The following is a 17,938-nucleotide window of genomic DNA, read 5'->3' as shown; positions in this document are numbered from 1 at the left end:
CGGTCTGTTGCCATTTTCATATTAATGATGATTTTAGCTTTTTGGATATTAAGTTATTCAAAGAACCATATGGTTGAGTTATATTGTTGTAACTGTAGTTACAGTGAAACCGTTTGATACAGTAAGATTTTATGTATTTGTACACTTAACACTGAGTTAGCATTAAATTATATGCTGCAACTACCATGTAATTATTTTATACTTCTATAATTACAATAGTGAAATAACGCCATTAGTATAACACTAATTTACGACAGTGATATTTGGTAAATACATAGTTATTACTGCACAATAAAGTAGTACCCTGTTTGCGGTTAAAGTGATTTCTACTAAACAGATTTCTTCAAGCAGATCCTGACTTAAGTATCTCAATGCAAATAAGAACATAATTCGTAATTATATTAATTAATTCTAGAATATTAGTAGTGACCAAACAACATCAAAAGGCAGCCTAAACATTTGCTTACTTTCTTTTCTTCTTCAGGAAGCAGCGAAGATGGGGAGAGAGACTAAGTCATCAATCCAGGGAGTGAGCTAGCTTCCCAGTCCCTTCCTGAACAGACTGGCCTCACCCCTGCAGGGGAAAGGGAGGGTTTGACCTAGGTACCAAGCCTGGACAGTGCCTCTTAATGTTATTGTCCCCCCTCCCCCTCCCCACTGTGCTGTCAAAGAAGGGGTGTACAGGCAACTTTCGTGCAATGAAGACTGATCTGAAAGCAAAAAAGAGAAGTCTATATATAATTAGATAATATATATTATGATTATATATATATTTAACATATGCAGATTATAACTTACATTTCACAGAACATTACAGCTCATTTTTAATGGAACTGCCATTTTTTCAAAGTGCAGACAAACGGAACAAGATTAGTTTCACTGCGTTTACCTTTCATCTCTGTTCCCAATCACCTCATCAGCTGCTGGGAGCAGCACTGCAGCCCTGCACAAGACTGTTAAAGCCAGTGTTTACGCCTGGCACTTCTGGAGTTAAACACCACAGACCCCTTCACTCGAACTCCGGGACTTCGTAGAAGACGTAATCTTGTCTCAAAGATAGCAAAAGGAAAAGGAGCTGAGAAAAGGGAGTGGGATAATAAGACACAGGACATATACGCCCTGAAGACTGGGAAGATGCTCATGTAGAAGCATCTTCGTAATTAATAATCTGCCTCCAGGATGCCCAGGGACCCAAAGCAGAGAGGCCTTGTTGGGAGGAAACCAGATGTAGTTTTTGTTTTCTGTTGTTTGTTGCATATAGACTTGGAGATCTTTAGTACAAAAAAAGGGAATTCTTTCTATGCCGACAGCTAGATCCAAGTGGGGAAAAAAACTGTGCTACTGGAAGTAATAATATTTTGCCAAATGTTTTTATTACTTTGCACACTTTTGAGGGGAAAGTCAAGATGAAAACGCATTTGGTACAGAAGCCTTTTCAAATTGCCTTTCTCTGTCTGAAAGAGACACCCAGAAGAATCTTTTTGTTTGCAGCATTGTTATTTCTTGTGACTCCTGTGTTCAAATTTAGGATTCCTTTTTGTAAAAGCATATTCAGTGTTTTGTAATCCTGCAGCATTCCTTCACAGGGTAAGGACAGTGTGGGATTCAGTTGTTTACATCTCTTTTTTGTCTTTTCCCGTTACGTCCATTCCCAGATATTGGGTGTATTGCTTGTTCTTTATAATCATTCTGGGAATTGCATCACCGTTTGGCTGATGAAAAATTGGCTGATGAAAAATAATTCAGCTTTCCAAAACAGCCCACCATTAGGGTAGGTAGGATGAAAATTCCTCATCATCACAGAGTGCGGTCTTAAGGGCCTCTCAAATCCACTGAGTTGCAAAATGGAAACCATATGAGGAAAATGGTGAACCCTTCCCAGGTTCCTGAATAGCAATTTGTCATATTGTAGCTGTATGGCAAATGAGTAATAAAAAAAAGTTTCCTCAAGCCTCAAATGTCAAATTCATGGGGGAAAACAAACGAGAATGATTTTTTTAGACATGGACTATCCAAACATATCCTTTAATACCTACTGTATATGCACATATATACATGTTTTAGAGTATGTGTTATGAATGATTCAGTATTTCAAGACCTCGGTTTTAATATTTAGTTAGTATAATGTTGTTTATTTTTTGACTGCATAACAGTACAACTGTTTTTGTTCAAGGCCCAAGATGATGCAAAAGTTTCTCCAAGCTAATATCAAAACCTTCCTCTCGAACCCCTGACAAAGGTAACTTCGACGCCTTTGATTGCTGTAGATTGATGCTATCGATCTCCATACAGAAGGTTCAAGTTTGCTTTTATTTCCTTGTCTGAAGGGTTACAGTCTGCGAATCCCACATGGTTGCCACTGCTCTCCTTAGGCCTTCATGTGGTAAGAATGCAGTTTGCAGATATAGTATTTATTCCAAAAAAACGGCATAATGTGTGTTTCTGTTTGCCTTTTATGGATTTAATATTCTGTAATAGTTTAGGATAGAAAAAGTTCAATTGCAGTCCGTACTATTTTTGTATTAAGAAAAGGAATTGAAAAATCTAAAAACTATGAAGTTTAATGAAGATATAATATCAAATTATTATAAGTTATTTGTTGCCAAAGAGATGTAAGAATTTTAAATGGCACTCTGGTTTTACTTTACTTTGTAGCTTATGAGATTTTTATTGTATAACAGTGTTAAATGAGAAGTCAGACAACCTTGGTTTCAATGTTAAGCCCCCTGTTTGTAATGATAACATGCTGGTTTAATGTCAGTATTGTATGTAGAACAGAGATGTCATAATAATACATAGGAAATAAGTGAAACAGCTTATGAGATATCAACATAGGTTTTAGTGAACAACGGCTTCACGTTTCATCGTTACAAGTGGAAATATGGTTAAAATACAAGTGGATTTCCTACCCCCTTAAAAGTCCTTTTTTAAATGCCGAATTTATTCAATTGCTCTTTACTGCAAAATCTGCCGTATGTATGTATGACTTTATCAACTTGATGAATATGCGGTTTGGGCACTGATTAAAAGAAAAAGACTTCTTCATTGTGGAATGTGCTCTGCTATTGGAATGGAATTTGTTTTGCATCTTGTCTGTCTGAGAATGGTCCCCTGCTCAAACCCAGAAAAGGCTCTCTTCCAATTCAGCAATACAGAAGCTGAGTAGTAGGTTTGCAAAATAGGTCATGATGCCCATTGGACATGACCATCAGTCTCAATTCACCTTCCAACATATCGGATGTCTGTTCTTACCAAAATTTGGAATTTTACGGCCTTAGTTTTGACCCTCACTCCCACATGCCTCTCTCAGACGCCAAGCTGATAGTTAAGGGATTCATCAGTGATGGGCAATTTAAGCTCTTGACAGTGTGAAGCTGCTATGTCTTTGAGTTCTTTGTTCTATAAAGCCATGCTGAACACATTAAATCACTTAATTCCCTGAGCTCAGTTGTGTAGCAGAGCCACAGGCCTCTGAACTGGTCATGAAATAAGCAAACTCAAACTGAAAGCCTGTTTATTTTATTATTTAGTTCAGCACAGAGAGGTTTAACCTCTCAGAGGTTAAACTGGTTCACACACCAAAGGAAACTAATGGAAGATGTAGCAGTGCATGAAACTTCATTTTGTTTTAATGGTACTTTAATCTGTATCTGTCAGATGATATTTCTGGAGTGTTTGTGTCCTCTTGCACATAAACCATTGCCTATCAATATGTGTTTACTGTGAACACCAAGTGAATGTTTAGGAATCTGAGCTAATACAGTGTGAACAAGAGATGGGTTTGAAATATGGACACTCTGAGAGACCACCACAGGACTTGAGCACACAAATTCAAAACACGACAATGTACAGTACAAGCCACGATGCAGAGCCATGATGCAAGGAAACTACATTCAAATTTTAACAATGTTCAGCACCAGCTGTTACAGGTAGCTTGCAGAACCGTAATATCATAAACAGGCTGCTTTAGCCTTTTCATTTTTAAATGAAAATTAATATATTACATATACTTCATTAGGGCGTCAGGTCAAAGAAAAAATATTTAAATATAAGGCCCATATCCTGTAGTCTAGGTGTAGACATATCCAGTCTTCTAGGTTTGGAGTCTTGCTTGTTTTCATTTCCCCTTTGCACAAATATTTGGAAAAGCTGTCAAATCACCTGGTTAAGTGTTAATCGCTTGCTAATTCTGGGGTACCTCTAAAAACTACAGAATGTTGGCCTTTGTGGAGTGGAATTGTCTGCCCCCTGCCTGTAGTACAGGACACTGCTCTTCTGCTTGTGCCAAAATTCAAACTGTGCTCTCAGGGGGAAGTGGGCCTTCTCTTCTTACAGGTCCAGGTTTCAGTCTGGCTAAATCTGGGATCCTGAGTCTGCTAAAACTTTTAAATCAAATACAACCTTTTACTTTTGTATTCTCACATTGTTAATTTTTATTGTTATTTTTTAACGTATTTAAAGGCTGTTGCTAAAAATAAAAAAATCTGTTTTCCTTGCAACACCAATGCATAGTAATCCACTCATATCCACAGAATACAATAGGAAAAAGGTGGCTTTATCTATTTCAATGGTATTGGCTACAACAGCTACAGCAGCATGTCACACAAATGCTTGATTTCCCCGGGCCAGGTACTTAGCTGTTACCCTGGTGTTTTTATAAAGTGTAACTTTTAGCATGATTCTGCTAAATAACCAGCTAACGGATACAGTACATTCATGGTGATTTTGTTTGCTCTTAGAAAAGACCAAAACCGAAGAAGGCATTTCTTGAAAGATACAGTACGTAATAACGTAAAGAATAGAAGAAAATGATTTTGTTCTCCTATAGAAGTTACTGGCTGTCTTCAGAACTGGTTAGTCCAACACCAGTTCACTGCTATTGTTCATACAGTTCTTACTCTCATACAGTGCATGTTGTCAGGTATCATTTGTCTAATAAAAAAGAAAGACATTTTTAAAGTATCTTCAACTGAACTTTCTTTTTTTTTTTACATGTACAGTATATCGTTTTGAAACAAGTTACTCCATTCCAACTACATTCTTCAATTTTGTTATATTGAAGGAATGGAAGTTTAAGGATCTCTATTTTAAATTGCAAAAAAGTCTGAGACTTTGAGAGTCTTTGAGAGTGAAATAAATTAATGTATCACACCAAGGTTGAAAAGAAAGCTATACATTTTACAATTTTGCCATGTTGGACACCTACAGTATTTAAAAATGTCTGGAAGTGTTTTTAGCAGCTGACAAAGGATAATTATTTGTGGTGTAGTAATTTACTGTGGGAGTGTAGTTAATTGTCTTTACAGGAGCCTTTTGAAATCTGAACTGCAGCTTTGCTCCAAAGGAAAATTAAAAATATTAGCAAGGCATAGGAATATGTTTGCTGTTTAGTTAGAACAGTGTTCCACAGAGTGGTGTGAGATACAGGTGAATGTTTTTGGGTGTCTCTTGTTCAAAAGCATCCATCTTCACAAATGTCTTTTAAATAGTAAAATGTAATGCTTAAATATTTACACAGTTCTATGGTGGTAACTACTTCTGTTACAGACCCAAGACTTATGTAGTTATTAAACTGGGAAAACACAATCAGAGCACAGTATTTTTATTTAAGTTATGCATACTGTATTTTACATACCTTAAAAATTGGATTTTGCATTCAGGTACTGATAACATGTAAAAGACCAGTAAACCAAACAAATACATCCATAGAACATTAAGAAATGTATAAAACTTGTTTTACAGAGCATGTGAACAGTGAAAGCAAATGAGAAGTACAAGTCAGGTTGCTGTTTTTGCATTTAAGCTCGGTCTGTACTTAATAATACAAGTAAGCAAAGTAAGAAGAACGTAGTAATTGCTTCTGTTCAATATGGGCAGCATAATTAAACAATGGAGACTTTAAGAGTGAAGGCACAGAGCAGGTTTCAGGTGGTGTCTGAACACACAGTAATGCCTAATGGTTGGTGCACCAGCAGACAGGCAGGACAGTGTTTGCTTGCTGCCTGATGTTCAGGGCACATCATGGTAACTTGAAAATCTCGAAACAACTACGCAAAGAGAAAACAGCAGCTTTACCATTATTACAACTTTTTTAATTACGGTTATAGACTTTTGCTATATATATATATTTCACAAATAAGATACAAGAATAACAGTATTTTCTTAAACAGTAAATTCCCACTCCCCATATTTTTTTTTTATCTTTGGTGCCCAATTTTCACCATGTATACATAACTCCATTAAAGGTTCTATAGTCAAATGCCTATTTAATATCTTCAGTAGGTACAGCGTCTTTAATCTATTCCTATTTATATACACTAAATCTGACTCAGCAGACAGTGGTAAAAGGTACAGAAAGCACTTTGCGACATGACAAAGAAATACAAAATTCCACAGCTGTGTTGTTCAGTGTGTGTTTTGTTGTATTAAGATGCTCAGTTATTTTGCAATAGAGGGGAGAAGGTTACTCTTCAACTATATTGCTTTTTTCCTGTGGGAGGGAAAAGTGAAACAATAAAAAATGCTGAATATTGCAGTACTGCAGAGAAATCCAGCACATCACTGACAAGCACTTCTACTGAAAAAAAATGGTAATTTGCAGTGCTGCAGCAGATCAGGTGCACCAGAACAGCTTGTAGTGTTGTAACAGTACTTGTACTGTACATTACTGTTACTGTGCTGCCTTTAGCACAGAAAAGGTATTTCATATGGGCTGAGTGAAAAGGTTTTCCGCCCACTATGAAGATAAACTGACATCAGGATCAGAAACCTTAAGGCAGAATTGATTAAGAGGAGCTTAAGCTGCCCAGGGTGTTAGGATGAAAAAAAGGCAATTCACTGAGCAAGTCCCTTAAAGAAACGAGCTCATAAATATGTGAACAGCAGGGACTCCTCCACAGATATACACACCTGAGGCAGGAAGAAAGGCACGCTGCACAGTACACCAACGCACCTCAGCCTTCAGTCAGACTGTGCGCTCTGAATCTGTGTGCAGTTCCACGATGAGCAGAGCCATCTTTTGCTACAGAACATCCACTGCAGGTACAGCACTAAGGAAGGGTTCTGGTACTTACCGAAGAGACATCCTAACACAATTGGAACGGGACTTACAGTACAAGACTTATTGCCAAAATAACAGAATCTGAGCAGCAGTAAACAAGCAACAGTTTACTTAATACCTTTGCGGAGAGAAAATTAAAAAACAGTACAGTGAAAAACAAAAATAATATTCTATACAAAACCCTTTTTGCCTAAAATATACAATATAGGTGTGTGCTTTGGGAAACACATTTGACAAGATAATTACTCTATTTAGCTTAGTCTATATCTTTTAAGATGAAGTTATAAAAATGTGTAAAACATCCTTTTGTTAATTCTAAGTATATCAATTTCTGCAAACTTAATACACAAACTCTCTGTAATTCCCACCTACACATTAATGCTATGGGTGATATTGCTTAGGAAACCGTTTCTAAAGTGCGCGGGTTTAGAGAGAGCTTCCCTTTGGACATGCTTCCCTCAGGCCCTCATTTTTAAACTCTAGCACCTTCTACACAAAAGGATAAATGACAAAAAAATACTCTGAAACTACGTTGTTATGGCTTATTCGTTTTCTGTATCCAAAACACTTCACCTCTAAAAACAGTAATTAAGGTTAATGTTCTAATGTAATTTGGCCTTGATGAGGTCACTGGGGTGTAGTACCGGTGTTTTTGAATCAGTCCCTTTGTATTAGTATTGTGTAGGAAACCCACCCACAGGCCATAATACTATGAAAGATGTCTTTCTACAAGGGATATTGTACACTAACCTTATAAAAGCAATAATACACCAAAGATCCACATTTAAGCAAACGTGGTTTTAAGCATGGAGCTGTTTAAAGTTGGTAGGAAATAATTCTATACATATGTACAGGATTCTCCCAGGTCTGTATGTGGAGGTGGCACTGGGAGTTTGAGATACTATATTCCAAAGATGGTAAGTTCCTCAAAATCCCTTCTCATCCATCATGTCCACATATGCAGGACATGCACGCAGTGAACCATGACTAACAGGCTGCCAAATGTACAGTAAAACACTGCTGAGACGGGGCAGGATTCACCACAGTAAGAGAGAAATGAACACTTCCTTCTCGGGCAGATGGACTGTCAGTGCCCCGCTCATACTGTAGATCTGGGCTGTGGAGCCTCAGTTCCTTGGAAAAGCTGGGGGTGGTAAAATGGGAAAGAATCAGGGGTGGGGACTGAAGATCGGGGAGAAATCGAAGGAATGGGGTTGGGGGCGGGGATAAAGTGCAGTTTTGACTAAAAAAAAAAACACTTTGGCAGCAATCCTACACTTGACCCTTGCACTCATAGAGCATAGGGGCCTTTCAGATGCGCACAAAGTAATTGAATCCACAAACAAATGGATTAAACCACAGTAAATAATAGCAATAAATAGCATCAGGTATCCTTTCTGATGCTCAGCGTGATCATCTTAGCGTTTAGCGTTTCTAATGCATACAAGACGTTAAAACCCACAACTGTGTTTTAAAAATTGTCAAATGGATAGCAGAGGCGGACAATTCCAATATTACAACAGGCACACCCAGACCGGAGTCCACTCAGAGTTTAGTCAAGCCGGACCGTGTCCAGAGGAGAAGTCGGAGTGCCGTGGTCCCGGCCGTGTCTCCGACAGGAGTGGGAGCGAGCGGAAGTAGGCGTGACGCTGTGAATGTAGGGAGTGGGAGCATGCTGGGTACGTAGGCCTTCCTGGACACTCTAGTGGATAACCGGAGCCGATCTGTCGTTGGTAACCGTGGGCTTGAGCTTGACGTTTGAAAAAGGGTTGCTGAGAGGGGAGGGAAAAAATGACTTTCAACACAGCTTTGTGGCATGGCACCATAATCGTCCCATTTGAAGCAAATTTGGGAACAATAGCAATCCTGTTTGGATCAGCAGGATTTGTTCAAACTGTGACATCCCATTTCGTTCTAAATTGCATTCGGTTTTGACAGCATGTTAATAAAACCATTGCAACTGGACTGTTTATACACAGAATCTATCAACATAATCGTGCAGTTTATATCATTGCAGGGCAAATCAGCAACATTTTAGGCTTTGATTCACCTCAGATCATTTCTGAATGGTTGATTACAGATGTCTACTGGGCCTGATGTCCACTGACATACCCTTTTGATCCAGAACAGATTACGTTATGAATTTATGGTACCATAGTGCCTCCCACTTTAAGAGAAACTCAGCAGCCAATGAAGAGCCCACAAATGGACATGCAGAGAAATTAAGCAGATGGGTTTGGACAGGATGTCAGAAAGATGTGTGAGTTTATTGAAACAAATAGGCACTGATTCCAGAGAAAAGAAAGGAAACCATTGTTAAAGGAACAGTAAGAAAGCAGGACGTTGTGTGTTTACTTTATGATTCTTTCTGAATCACAGGATATAAACTTAATAAAACGGAACTGTTGTCAAGCCATATTTTGTGTTGTTCTTCATCATAAAATCTTTCATTCATCCACATTACTTTAAGTTTTGAAAATATTTAACAAACCGTCTAAAAGATCAGGGTAAGCCTTAGATTTATTTAAAAAGTACAAATGTGTGCATGCAAAATCTAAATCTTGAGCGTCTACTATTTAAGTGTTATGCTTTCATACATTTCTGTCACAGCATATTTTTTAAAAAATTACACCCTAAAAAGTGCATATTGTGACAAGATATGGTTAAACAAACTGAAAGGGAAAGCGAAGTGTTTGACGTGAATTTTCAACAGTGCAGGATCCTGCCGTCTGTAGCATCTGGAGGATTTTAGTTTCATGTACAGTAGGTCACCATGGCTCCAGAAGTAAGCAGTGGTTATGAAGACAAAGGGCCAGTGGGAGACCCTGCTCACACCTCTCCAGAGAGGGTCCATGAAGCAAATGGAAGAGCCAGTGTCAGTAGCATGAAGCAGGTTAGACCAGAGCACTTAGGGCACCTGACAACCCTTGCTCTTCCAAAGCCAGTCAGCCAATGAGAGCAAGCCAGAGAGTGAAAACGTGACTGATTGGCCGAGGGACAATGGAGACATTTCACTTACTGATGTCCTAGTCTGTGGTTTCAGAACCTGGCAAATTCAGAACCCGAACTGAAAGGGAAAGACATTCTTTTGGTTTGTATCTTGTTGAGAAAAATCAAAGACAACTGCAAAAATAAATTTTAAAATACACACCAAAAGCTAGGGTTTAGTCCTTTTCCCAGATGTAACCTTGATACAAATATCACATGGTATGATAAGATTACCTTTGTGTCTGGTTAATACAGAGAGATTGCTTCCTGCTCCACAGGAAGAGTTTTTGTCATTAAGGATATTTACTGTAAATATACTGTATCCATTCTAAGAAATATCAATGGAGGCAGCCTTTCTGAAATCCACTGTTAAAATAAACTTGCCAAATATAATCAATAATTAAAAACTAATTTTAATATTTAGAAAGTTCACACATGTAGATTTCTAATAGCCATCTTTTGTCACCTGCAGAACTTCAGCAGTCTTAAAAAATATTTTATTCGAAAAAACATTGAAATGTGACACATCAATAAACTCTCTCTCAATAAGTAGTCACGAAAGAATGAGAATCAACAGCAGACAGTTCTTATCACCACCTTACAAAGAAGGGCCAGCAAAATACTGTCCCACACCTCCTTGTGAATATTGCAGCTCAGATATTGAGATCTTAAGAATCAGTTGCAAAACTGAGGGCCTAACCTGTTGTCATGAACATTGTAATGATGAAATCAAGGACGTAATTCAAATTACCATATGCTGCAGTTGAGTGAAGTGATCAGTAAAGTCTGATTTTTCAGATATTTTTGTCCAAAGCTGTTAAAAACTATTATTTGCTAAATATTTGGAGCCATCAAATAAAATGATTTTTATTTCCTTATCAATTCTGCTAACACATGATCTAAACAGTCGTGCTGTATGCCATATGTCGACATGAAACATACTGTACACGTTTCATGAAGTAGGAAAAAAGTAATGATTAATGTGAAGATCAGGACTGTCTCAACTACTGTCATTCACCCTCTAGCCTTGTATCCACTAAATGTCTACAAAGACTCCTCCGAGTAGAACAGTCTGGCTGAACTGACTGAATACATCAGGTGATACGTAAAAGGCTGAAATAAACTTACCACACAATTGTTTTACCAGAAGGGACTAATAGGTACTATTGACAATTCACAATGCCAAGTTTGAGCATTAGTTTGCTCATACCTGTTCAACATTCTCCAGATAATCGTCACTTTAACTGAAAGAACTGAAGAACATAAAGAAAACTGTCTAATACACACCATAGATTAGTACATTTTTGCATTAAAATTCAAAATGTCATCCAAAACAGTTGAAATCGTTATATTCTTGGATCCCAGTAAGTCAGTGGTGTCCAAAGTAATCCTCAGGATCCATCAATGATGAAAACCGAATAAGTCCTTTATAGTGTAGATATTGATACTGTAAGTGTGCTTAGTTAGAGGTGTTTATAATCAGTCTATAAACATTACTGTAAAATACTTTTGCACAGAAGGAATTTCAGCTGTAAAAATGTCATATTCCTTATACTGAAGCCCGAAAAATATTAGTTTTAGTTGCCCTGTAGGGGCTATTTTATTTATTTCTTACTAGCTATGCATCAATCCAGGCTAAAGTCACTAGCAGTCGTTAGGGGATAGTGTCATCCTTAGCAGAGAACCGGTGAGTAATATTTTGGTTTCCTTGTTTGTAATACAAGGGAAAGGGATTGTGGCAAACAAGCAGGCGCACACATACTGTACATCCACACACGCGCACTGTACCACACCGCAGGAACTCATGCAGGTCAGGAAGTGCCAGTGGATCACTGGACATTAGGACTGAGGGGAGAGATCACTGTGGTCTGCACACTACACTCTCAACACACGCATGCAACAAGGCTACACACTGCGGTAAAAGGCTTCCCACAAACCACCGAGCTCTTGGGGAAACTCAAGGCGACACCAAACTTGTTTCTGGTGAAAGAAACGTGTGGGTGACCATTGTGTGGTTTAACATTACTAGATATTTTTATTTTAAAATGCTCACATAATCTTTTTTTTATATACAGAGTGCTTATAAAAGTTGGTTGGCCTAAACAACTGTTGTGAGAATGGTGCGTGCACCGACACCCATGCAGTTCAGCAAGAACCGACTTCACCACAAAGTGCATACAGTACAAGGCACTGTGGACACCAGTGGGAGGGGCATTGGCATATTCTGGCATTTTCTGTGGAAATTTGTTCCCAGCAGTCCTATTGTTCATTGCTTTGCAGTGGGTAGTTTTTACTATGCAAGTGCTTGACTAGGCAAAATAACTAGTTAATTTTCGTGTTTATTTAACCCACCAAATCATAAATGACCAGTTGTGTTGAGATTCAGCTTCTTACTCCTGCACACTCTCAAGAGGGAATGAGATATGCGGATATACTCCTCTGGCACGCCCTCCTAAAGAAGCACTCGGCATTTGACACACTACAAGCTTCACGCTGCCTGAGAGGAGAGGTCTGTGCCAACTGGGGAAGCCCAGCAAGTCCAAATTGTGTTTGCTGTGAGCCATGAAGGACATGACTGATTCATTCTACTGCACCCTACTGCACTGGAGCACTAGGCCAATTGGACAATTGAGGAGTCTGTCATAGTCAGCGACAGACATGGCCCAGATTCAAGCCAATGATGTCTGGGACATTGAGATCAACCTGTTCACTTTAGCCAGAAAGGCAACTAACTTTATAAGCACCATGTACACTGAATTTCAAAAAAGATCTGGCACAAAAAGAATTGGAGAAAAATATCAGTTTCTGGCTTATGTGGAGCAATAGTGCAGCACCAAAATTAAATAGAAGCCAATGCATCATGAACTAAGGCTCAAAAGCAGTTACCCACAGTTTAACATGAAGCAGCCTTTTTATGCTAGTACAGATTCTTTAGGTTTTTAACTATGCTGCGATGGTCTACTATTAACAGAACCACATGACAGCATTGCAAAGCACAGATAATGGGGGCTCAGTCTTCTCCCTCGCATTACCGTGATGACGACTGGCGATTAATTTAGAGACAAAAATACTGAACAACAAAAAAAAAAATGGTTTCTGCTGCCTCCATGTGGACAATTGCATTCGTATTAGGAAAAAAAAGGTTGAAACAGCCATTATAAAATAAAAATACCACAAAAAAAATCAACAATAAAAAACCCCCAATTCTCAAGAGTCTCGTCTGAAGAAAGGTTTATTTTCCTTTTTTGAAAGTAGAAAGTCACCATACATTCAATATTAATTTTATTACAGTTTTGGTGTCCCCAAAAGCATGCATTTTTTTTTCAAAAAGTTTTTTACAACAAAGGGGTGCGTTCAAAAAAATATATGTATATACACAACAAAAAGAATTAGATATTTTTGCAACCGGGGCCCGGAGTGACATTGCGAACACTGACGTCATACCTTCAGCTTATTTTAGTGAAGAAAGAAGAAACATTGGCAGCTCCCGGCCGTTCCCATTCTAGTGCTTTTGTCTCTAAATTTATCAAAACAGAGATTGAGAAGATGGACATTGTTTAGGGAAGACTTCAGTTCAGCCAAAAAGATAAACGAGCACAGAAGGAAAAAAGGAATTGGAATGCTGTTCAGATTCATTGGGAACACTACAGAAATGATTACCTGCAACCCCGTTCAGCTGTTTCTCTGACAGGACTGTATAGCCACAGGTCTTTATGCTCAACCTTCATTTTGGATGTGGTTTTGTCAAAGGGGTAAGAACGCTTTCAGTTACCACTGAATGCTCTTACCAAAGCTGATCAGCTTAATGTTCCAATGACTCAGACACAGATAAAGAACTTCCGTACTAAAGCAGAGCCTCAATAATGTGGATTTAAGCTTAATCTTTAATTAGTATTAGTAATGAGTTACTACAGTTTAGCAACTCATTGGAATGTTTGCTGGAGCATGCTTTGCAAAACCGTCTGGATTGTAGTCACTTAAAGTATGTTCCTAATACTGGAAAGCAGACGGCAAGAAGGTTTAGAAATTCCGGATTTGGAATAAAGTGTTCAATTTGGCTAGGGATCAAAATTCCTCATATATGGACTTTCTGCTGTGTACTAGACCATACAGAACTGGAGACCCTGAGCATATCATTTTTATTAAGGTGATGTTAACAGCAGGGAAGTCTGTAAGTAGGGGTTCAAAATAACCGAATATATCAAGACAGAAAAGCATGGTTTAAAAGTTCTACAAAGAGATGTAGTGCACAAGTGCATCTTTTAATATATGAGGCTGAGAAACCTGAAAATTCGGATACAAAAAGGTTTGGAAGACCGCTGAAAGGGATTGCAGGTGAACATTTCTACTAGACAATGAGGAAGTGCTTATGAAGGAAGATTATTGCAGTTCACTCATACGAAATACTGTAATCCCTATCTATTGGGCAGTGGGAAGGGGACAGGGGTATTGAAAGGCTGAAAACAACACAACTGAGGCTTAAGCCTTCTGACGTGTGCTGTGCTTTGACTGTAGGTCTATCTCCCCTTCTCCTGCAAACTCATTATTCACCAACTGCTAGACAGCATACAAAGTTAAGCAATATTGCTTTGCAAACAGTCTTTTTTCTTTCACGTGTTTATAGACATAGTGAGGCTGACAGATTTGGCTTTCATAAAAAACAACCCACTCCCTTTCAAGATAGTGTACAGCTACTTGAATTTAGTACTCAGTGTCACCCCCAGCTTGAAAAAATAAATGATCAAATGATTAAGAGGCATGTGACACCGGAAAAACAATTCTGCCATATGGTCATGGCAAAAGCCTAGGGCTCTAATTGCCTTGCACTGCTGTGATCAGAGCTTATTGAAAACTTACGCTGCCCAGGTCAGTCATAAATTAACTGAGATTATCATGTGCTGGGCGAAAAACACAAGTTCAAAAGAGGTCCCACAAGAGAGCAAGCAACTTCCAGAATTTGAGCTTTTTAATGAAATAATATAGTGGACCACTCTTAAGAAATACAAGTAACCTCATGGCCCTCCAGTAAAGGCAAGTACAGGACATAATACTATAATATACTGTACACCACTATTTACAAGAGGCACTGGTTAATACTGGCCTGACAGAGAGAGAACCGAGGTATGTAGAGGTACCAGTTCACTTTTCTTTCATGCATGCACAGCATGCCTAACATTACGCAGTGCTTCTGACATCACATACCTTCAGGGTTAAATGGATTGTTTTCTTATCAGCCTTGTGTGCAAATGTCACGCGGCACTCATTTGCACAGGCAACAGAACATTCTACTGATTGAAGAATGGGTGCATTCCTAGGCTTTTGGCACCACTGAGAGTGTCCACTGACAAGGGCATCAGTGATCAACAGAATAGGAAGCCAATAGCAGTAACAGCAAATGTATGACAGATTTAAAAAAAAAAGTTGAGTACTCTAGCATCTTTTATAAGTGCTCTTATTTGTTTCGGTTTATTTCAAGTTGGGTATTTTCTCTGAAGGAGTTAGGCTTTGTCAGTATTGAAATCCCCTTCATCTGCAAAACAGTTTGCTTAACCCCCAGTTCTGATTATGTCTGACTAATCAAGTCTTTTTTTTTTTTACAATTGGAGACGTTTTATTGGGCGTTTGTTCTGAAGAAAGAGCAATTTTTCAAAATAGAAGCAATAACCATTCAGACTTCTGTATGGGATTGTTTCCATAAGGGAATTAAGTATTTAACTGCAAAGCTTCTATTTCAAAAATAGAAAAAAAATAGTTACATAAGCTAGAGTACTCAACAAACAGTTAGGACTGATTAAACCTGATGCAACAATATGCACTATGCATATTTCTCCCATCTGGTACTGATTACATTACTCCACACCTGTGTATATAAGCGTTTATTTATTCATGAAAACTTTTTTTACATTACGGCATATGACCCATGAGATCTTCGTTTTTTTTTTTCTTTTACAGGAAAGTCATATATAAATCCATGTACATGCATGAAAGACAAGCAAATACAGTTTCTTCAGAGTAGTCCATTTAAAGGATTTCACTAAAAAAGGAAATCCAAGCTGCAAAGGCAAAGCGTCGGGCAGCGTTTGGGCTCTGCGAACAGCGCCCTCTCCCTCCCCGCCAGCTAACAGTAACGCAGCTAAAGGAAACGCAGGCCGGTGGAAGGAGGAAGGAAGGGATTGTCCTCTTCCAAAGCAGAGGAGGAAGGAGGGGGGGAGGGGCTCGGGCCTGTCCTATTCAGGGCTGGCTGAGTCTGTCTGAGTCTGTCTGTCCTCACACTGTCGAAATCAATTTGCCATCGGAACTGTGGAACAAAGAGAGGAAGAAGCTGCCAGGTCTGACTCGCTCAGCAAAGCAACCAAAAGGCTCCTCACAAGCAGGCGGCAGAACTGGGGAGCCCATACCCCAGTACAGAGAAACCCGCTCGAGTGAACAGTTTGCCATGTTTGATTGATTATTGATCAAAGAAAAAATCATCAAAAATGTACATGATCAGAACTCAATATGGTCCTAAGCAGCAGTCCATCAATGGGATATTACACAATTAATCCTTTACCACTGTTCAACTCTTATAGGCTCATGTCTGGACTATACTGATACAGTAGGTGGGAGGGCTTTTATTTGTAGAAACCCAAATTAATTTTCATTAGAGAGTAACGGCTCTCTCACTTTACACCCCTCCTTTAATTACTAAGGGGTCCAGGCTCATGTATAAGTCATTTAAAAAAATCCTAGTAAAAGGATGTCTGCTGCAAAAAAACAAACCTTAGCAAACAAGGTCAAATGCATGTGCTATTGCAGGAAAGATGTGGACCAGCCAGATAACCAGCTGTTATGAAGTTTGTGTTTGATTTGCTTTAGCTTGTCCTTGGCAGAAGATGTACTGCAAAAAAATGGAGCTTTGGTACCAGTCAAGCTCTTGTAGTAGTTATGCAAGAGGAATCCACTGCTTTCAGAAGAAGCTCCTTTACCATAAGCCACCCCCAACATCCCCCCACCCCCTCCACCATTTCACAAGTGAATCTCTGCAAGCCAACATTCCCACCTCACAGACTCTCATTCAGACAGGAAGGGGGCGCTACAGAATCACCCTACACTCTGCTCTGATACTGCTTCATTATCTCATTTCTATTCCATTCTTTGAGGTCCATAATCCTTGCAATTCTTGCACTGTTCTGATTAAATGTTTTCAAATGATTAGTGGTGATAAAGCTAAAAGCTCAGACTGGCCAAATGCTTGACTTGGCACCAGCAGGAAGTTGGCACATGTACTGTATAGATTTTTGTTTGCCACGCTGGCATTCTCTGGGCCTAAGGGAATTGTAGACCTAAGAGTGTTCACTGAGGATGTTAATACAGCTACCTGTCCTGGCTTTGTCTGCAGATTGCTACACATTTTGCTATATGGGTAAAAGTCTAGAAGACGCATGTTCAATGTGCTATACAGTCTTCAAGTTTTGGAAAATTAATATGAGTTTCAATTAAAAAGGAAACAAAAGTTAGTCTTTTTAAAGTGCTCACATTTAGTAAGGCAAAAAAAAAAGTGCTCTAGTGACGCCAAAGTCTAGAACAACTCAGGCTTCGGAAAGGACTAAAAATATAAAATCCAGTTTGCAATCATGGGTATCGTTAGAAAAAATTCAGTAGATGCTTTAATAAGCAGGAGGATCTGCCTCGGAGCAGGTTTCTAGGAGGTAATCGATAATTATAGTAACACCTCAGAACATAAGCCTGGAGTGATTAAACAATCTTTGAAACTTTTCCACAGTTAAAGCCTGCAGCTCTATCATGTTATCTCACAAAGAAAAATCCAAAGTGCCCTTTTTACATTTATACAGTCTGCTTTTAGAGGCGTGGCTTTGGTAAGAGACCCAATCCATTTTTGAAAGAACCCAG

At 38.8% G+C, this 17,938-nt stretch overlaps 2 protein-coding genes across 7 annotated transcripts in view; one reads left to right on the top strand and one right to left on the bottom strand.

Annotated features, from left to right (window-relative positions):
• aatkb (apoptosis-associated tyrosine kinase b) overlaps positions 1–9,476 on the top strand; it is a 53,642-nt gene extending 44,166 nt beyond the window's left edge. For all 3 annotated transcript variants that reach the window (XM_015356159.2, XM_015356158.2, XM_015356160.2), the window contains exon 14: positions 485–9,476. In XM_015356159.2, the coding sequence (XP_015211645.2) occupies positions 485–513 (29 nt within the window). In that variant the 3' untranslated portion in view covers positions 514–9,476. The remainder of the gene's footprint in view (positions 1–484) is intronic.
• Positions 5,587–17,938, bottom strand: part of baiap2b (BAR/IMD domain containing adaptor protein 2b) — a 70,315-nt gene continuing 57,963 nt past the window's right edge. For 2 of the 4 annotated variants that reach the window (XM_015356162.2, XM_015356165.2), the window contains one exon: positions 13,263–13,565. In XM_015356162.2, coding sequence (XP_015211648.1) covers positions 13,505–13,565 — 61 coding nt within the window. In that variant the 3' untranslated portion in view covers positions 13,263–13,504. Of the gene's footprint in view, positions 8,833–10,079; positions 10,128–13,262; positions 16,347–17,938 lie in introns of those variants that run through there. The other 2 variants (XM_069194568.1, XM_069194567.1) reach the window with 2 other exon arrangements.

Source organism: Lepisosteus oculatus, chromosome 9, assembly GCF_040954835.1.
Source record: "Lepisosteus oculatus isolate fLepOcu1 chromosome 9, fLepOcu1.hap2, whole genome shotgun sequence".
Taxonomy (NCBI): Eukaryota; Metazoa; Chordata; class Actinopteri; order Semionotiformes; family Lepisosteidae; genus Lepisosteus; species Lepisosteus oculatus.
This window is presented reverse-complemented; position numbering and strand designations above follow the sequence as displayed.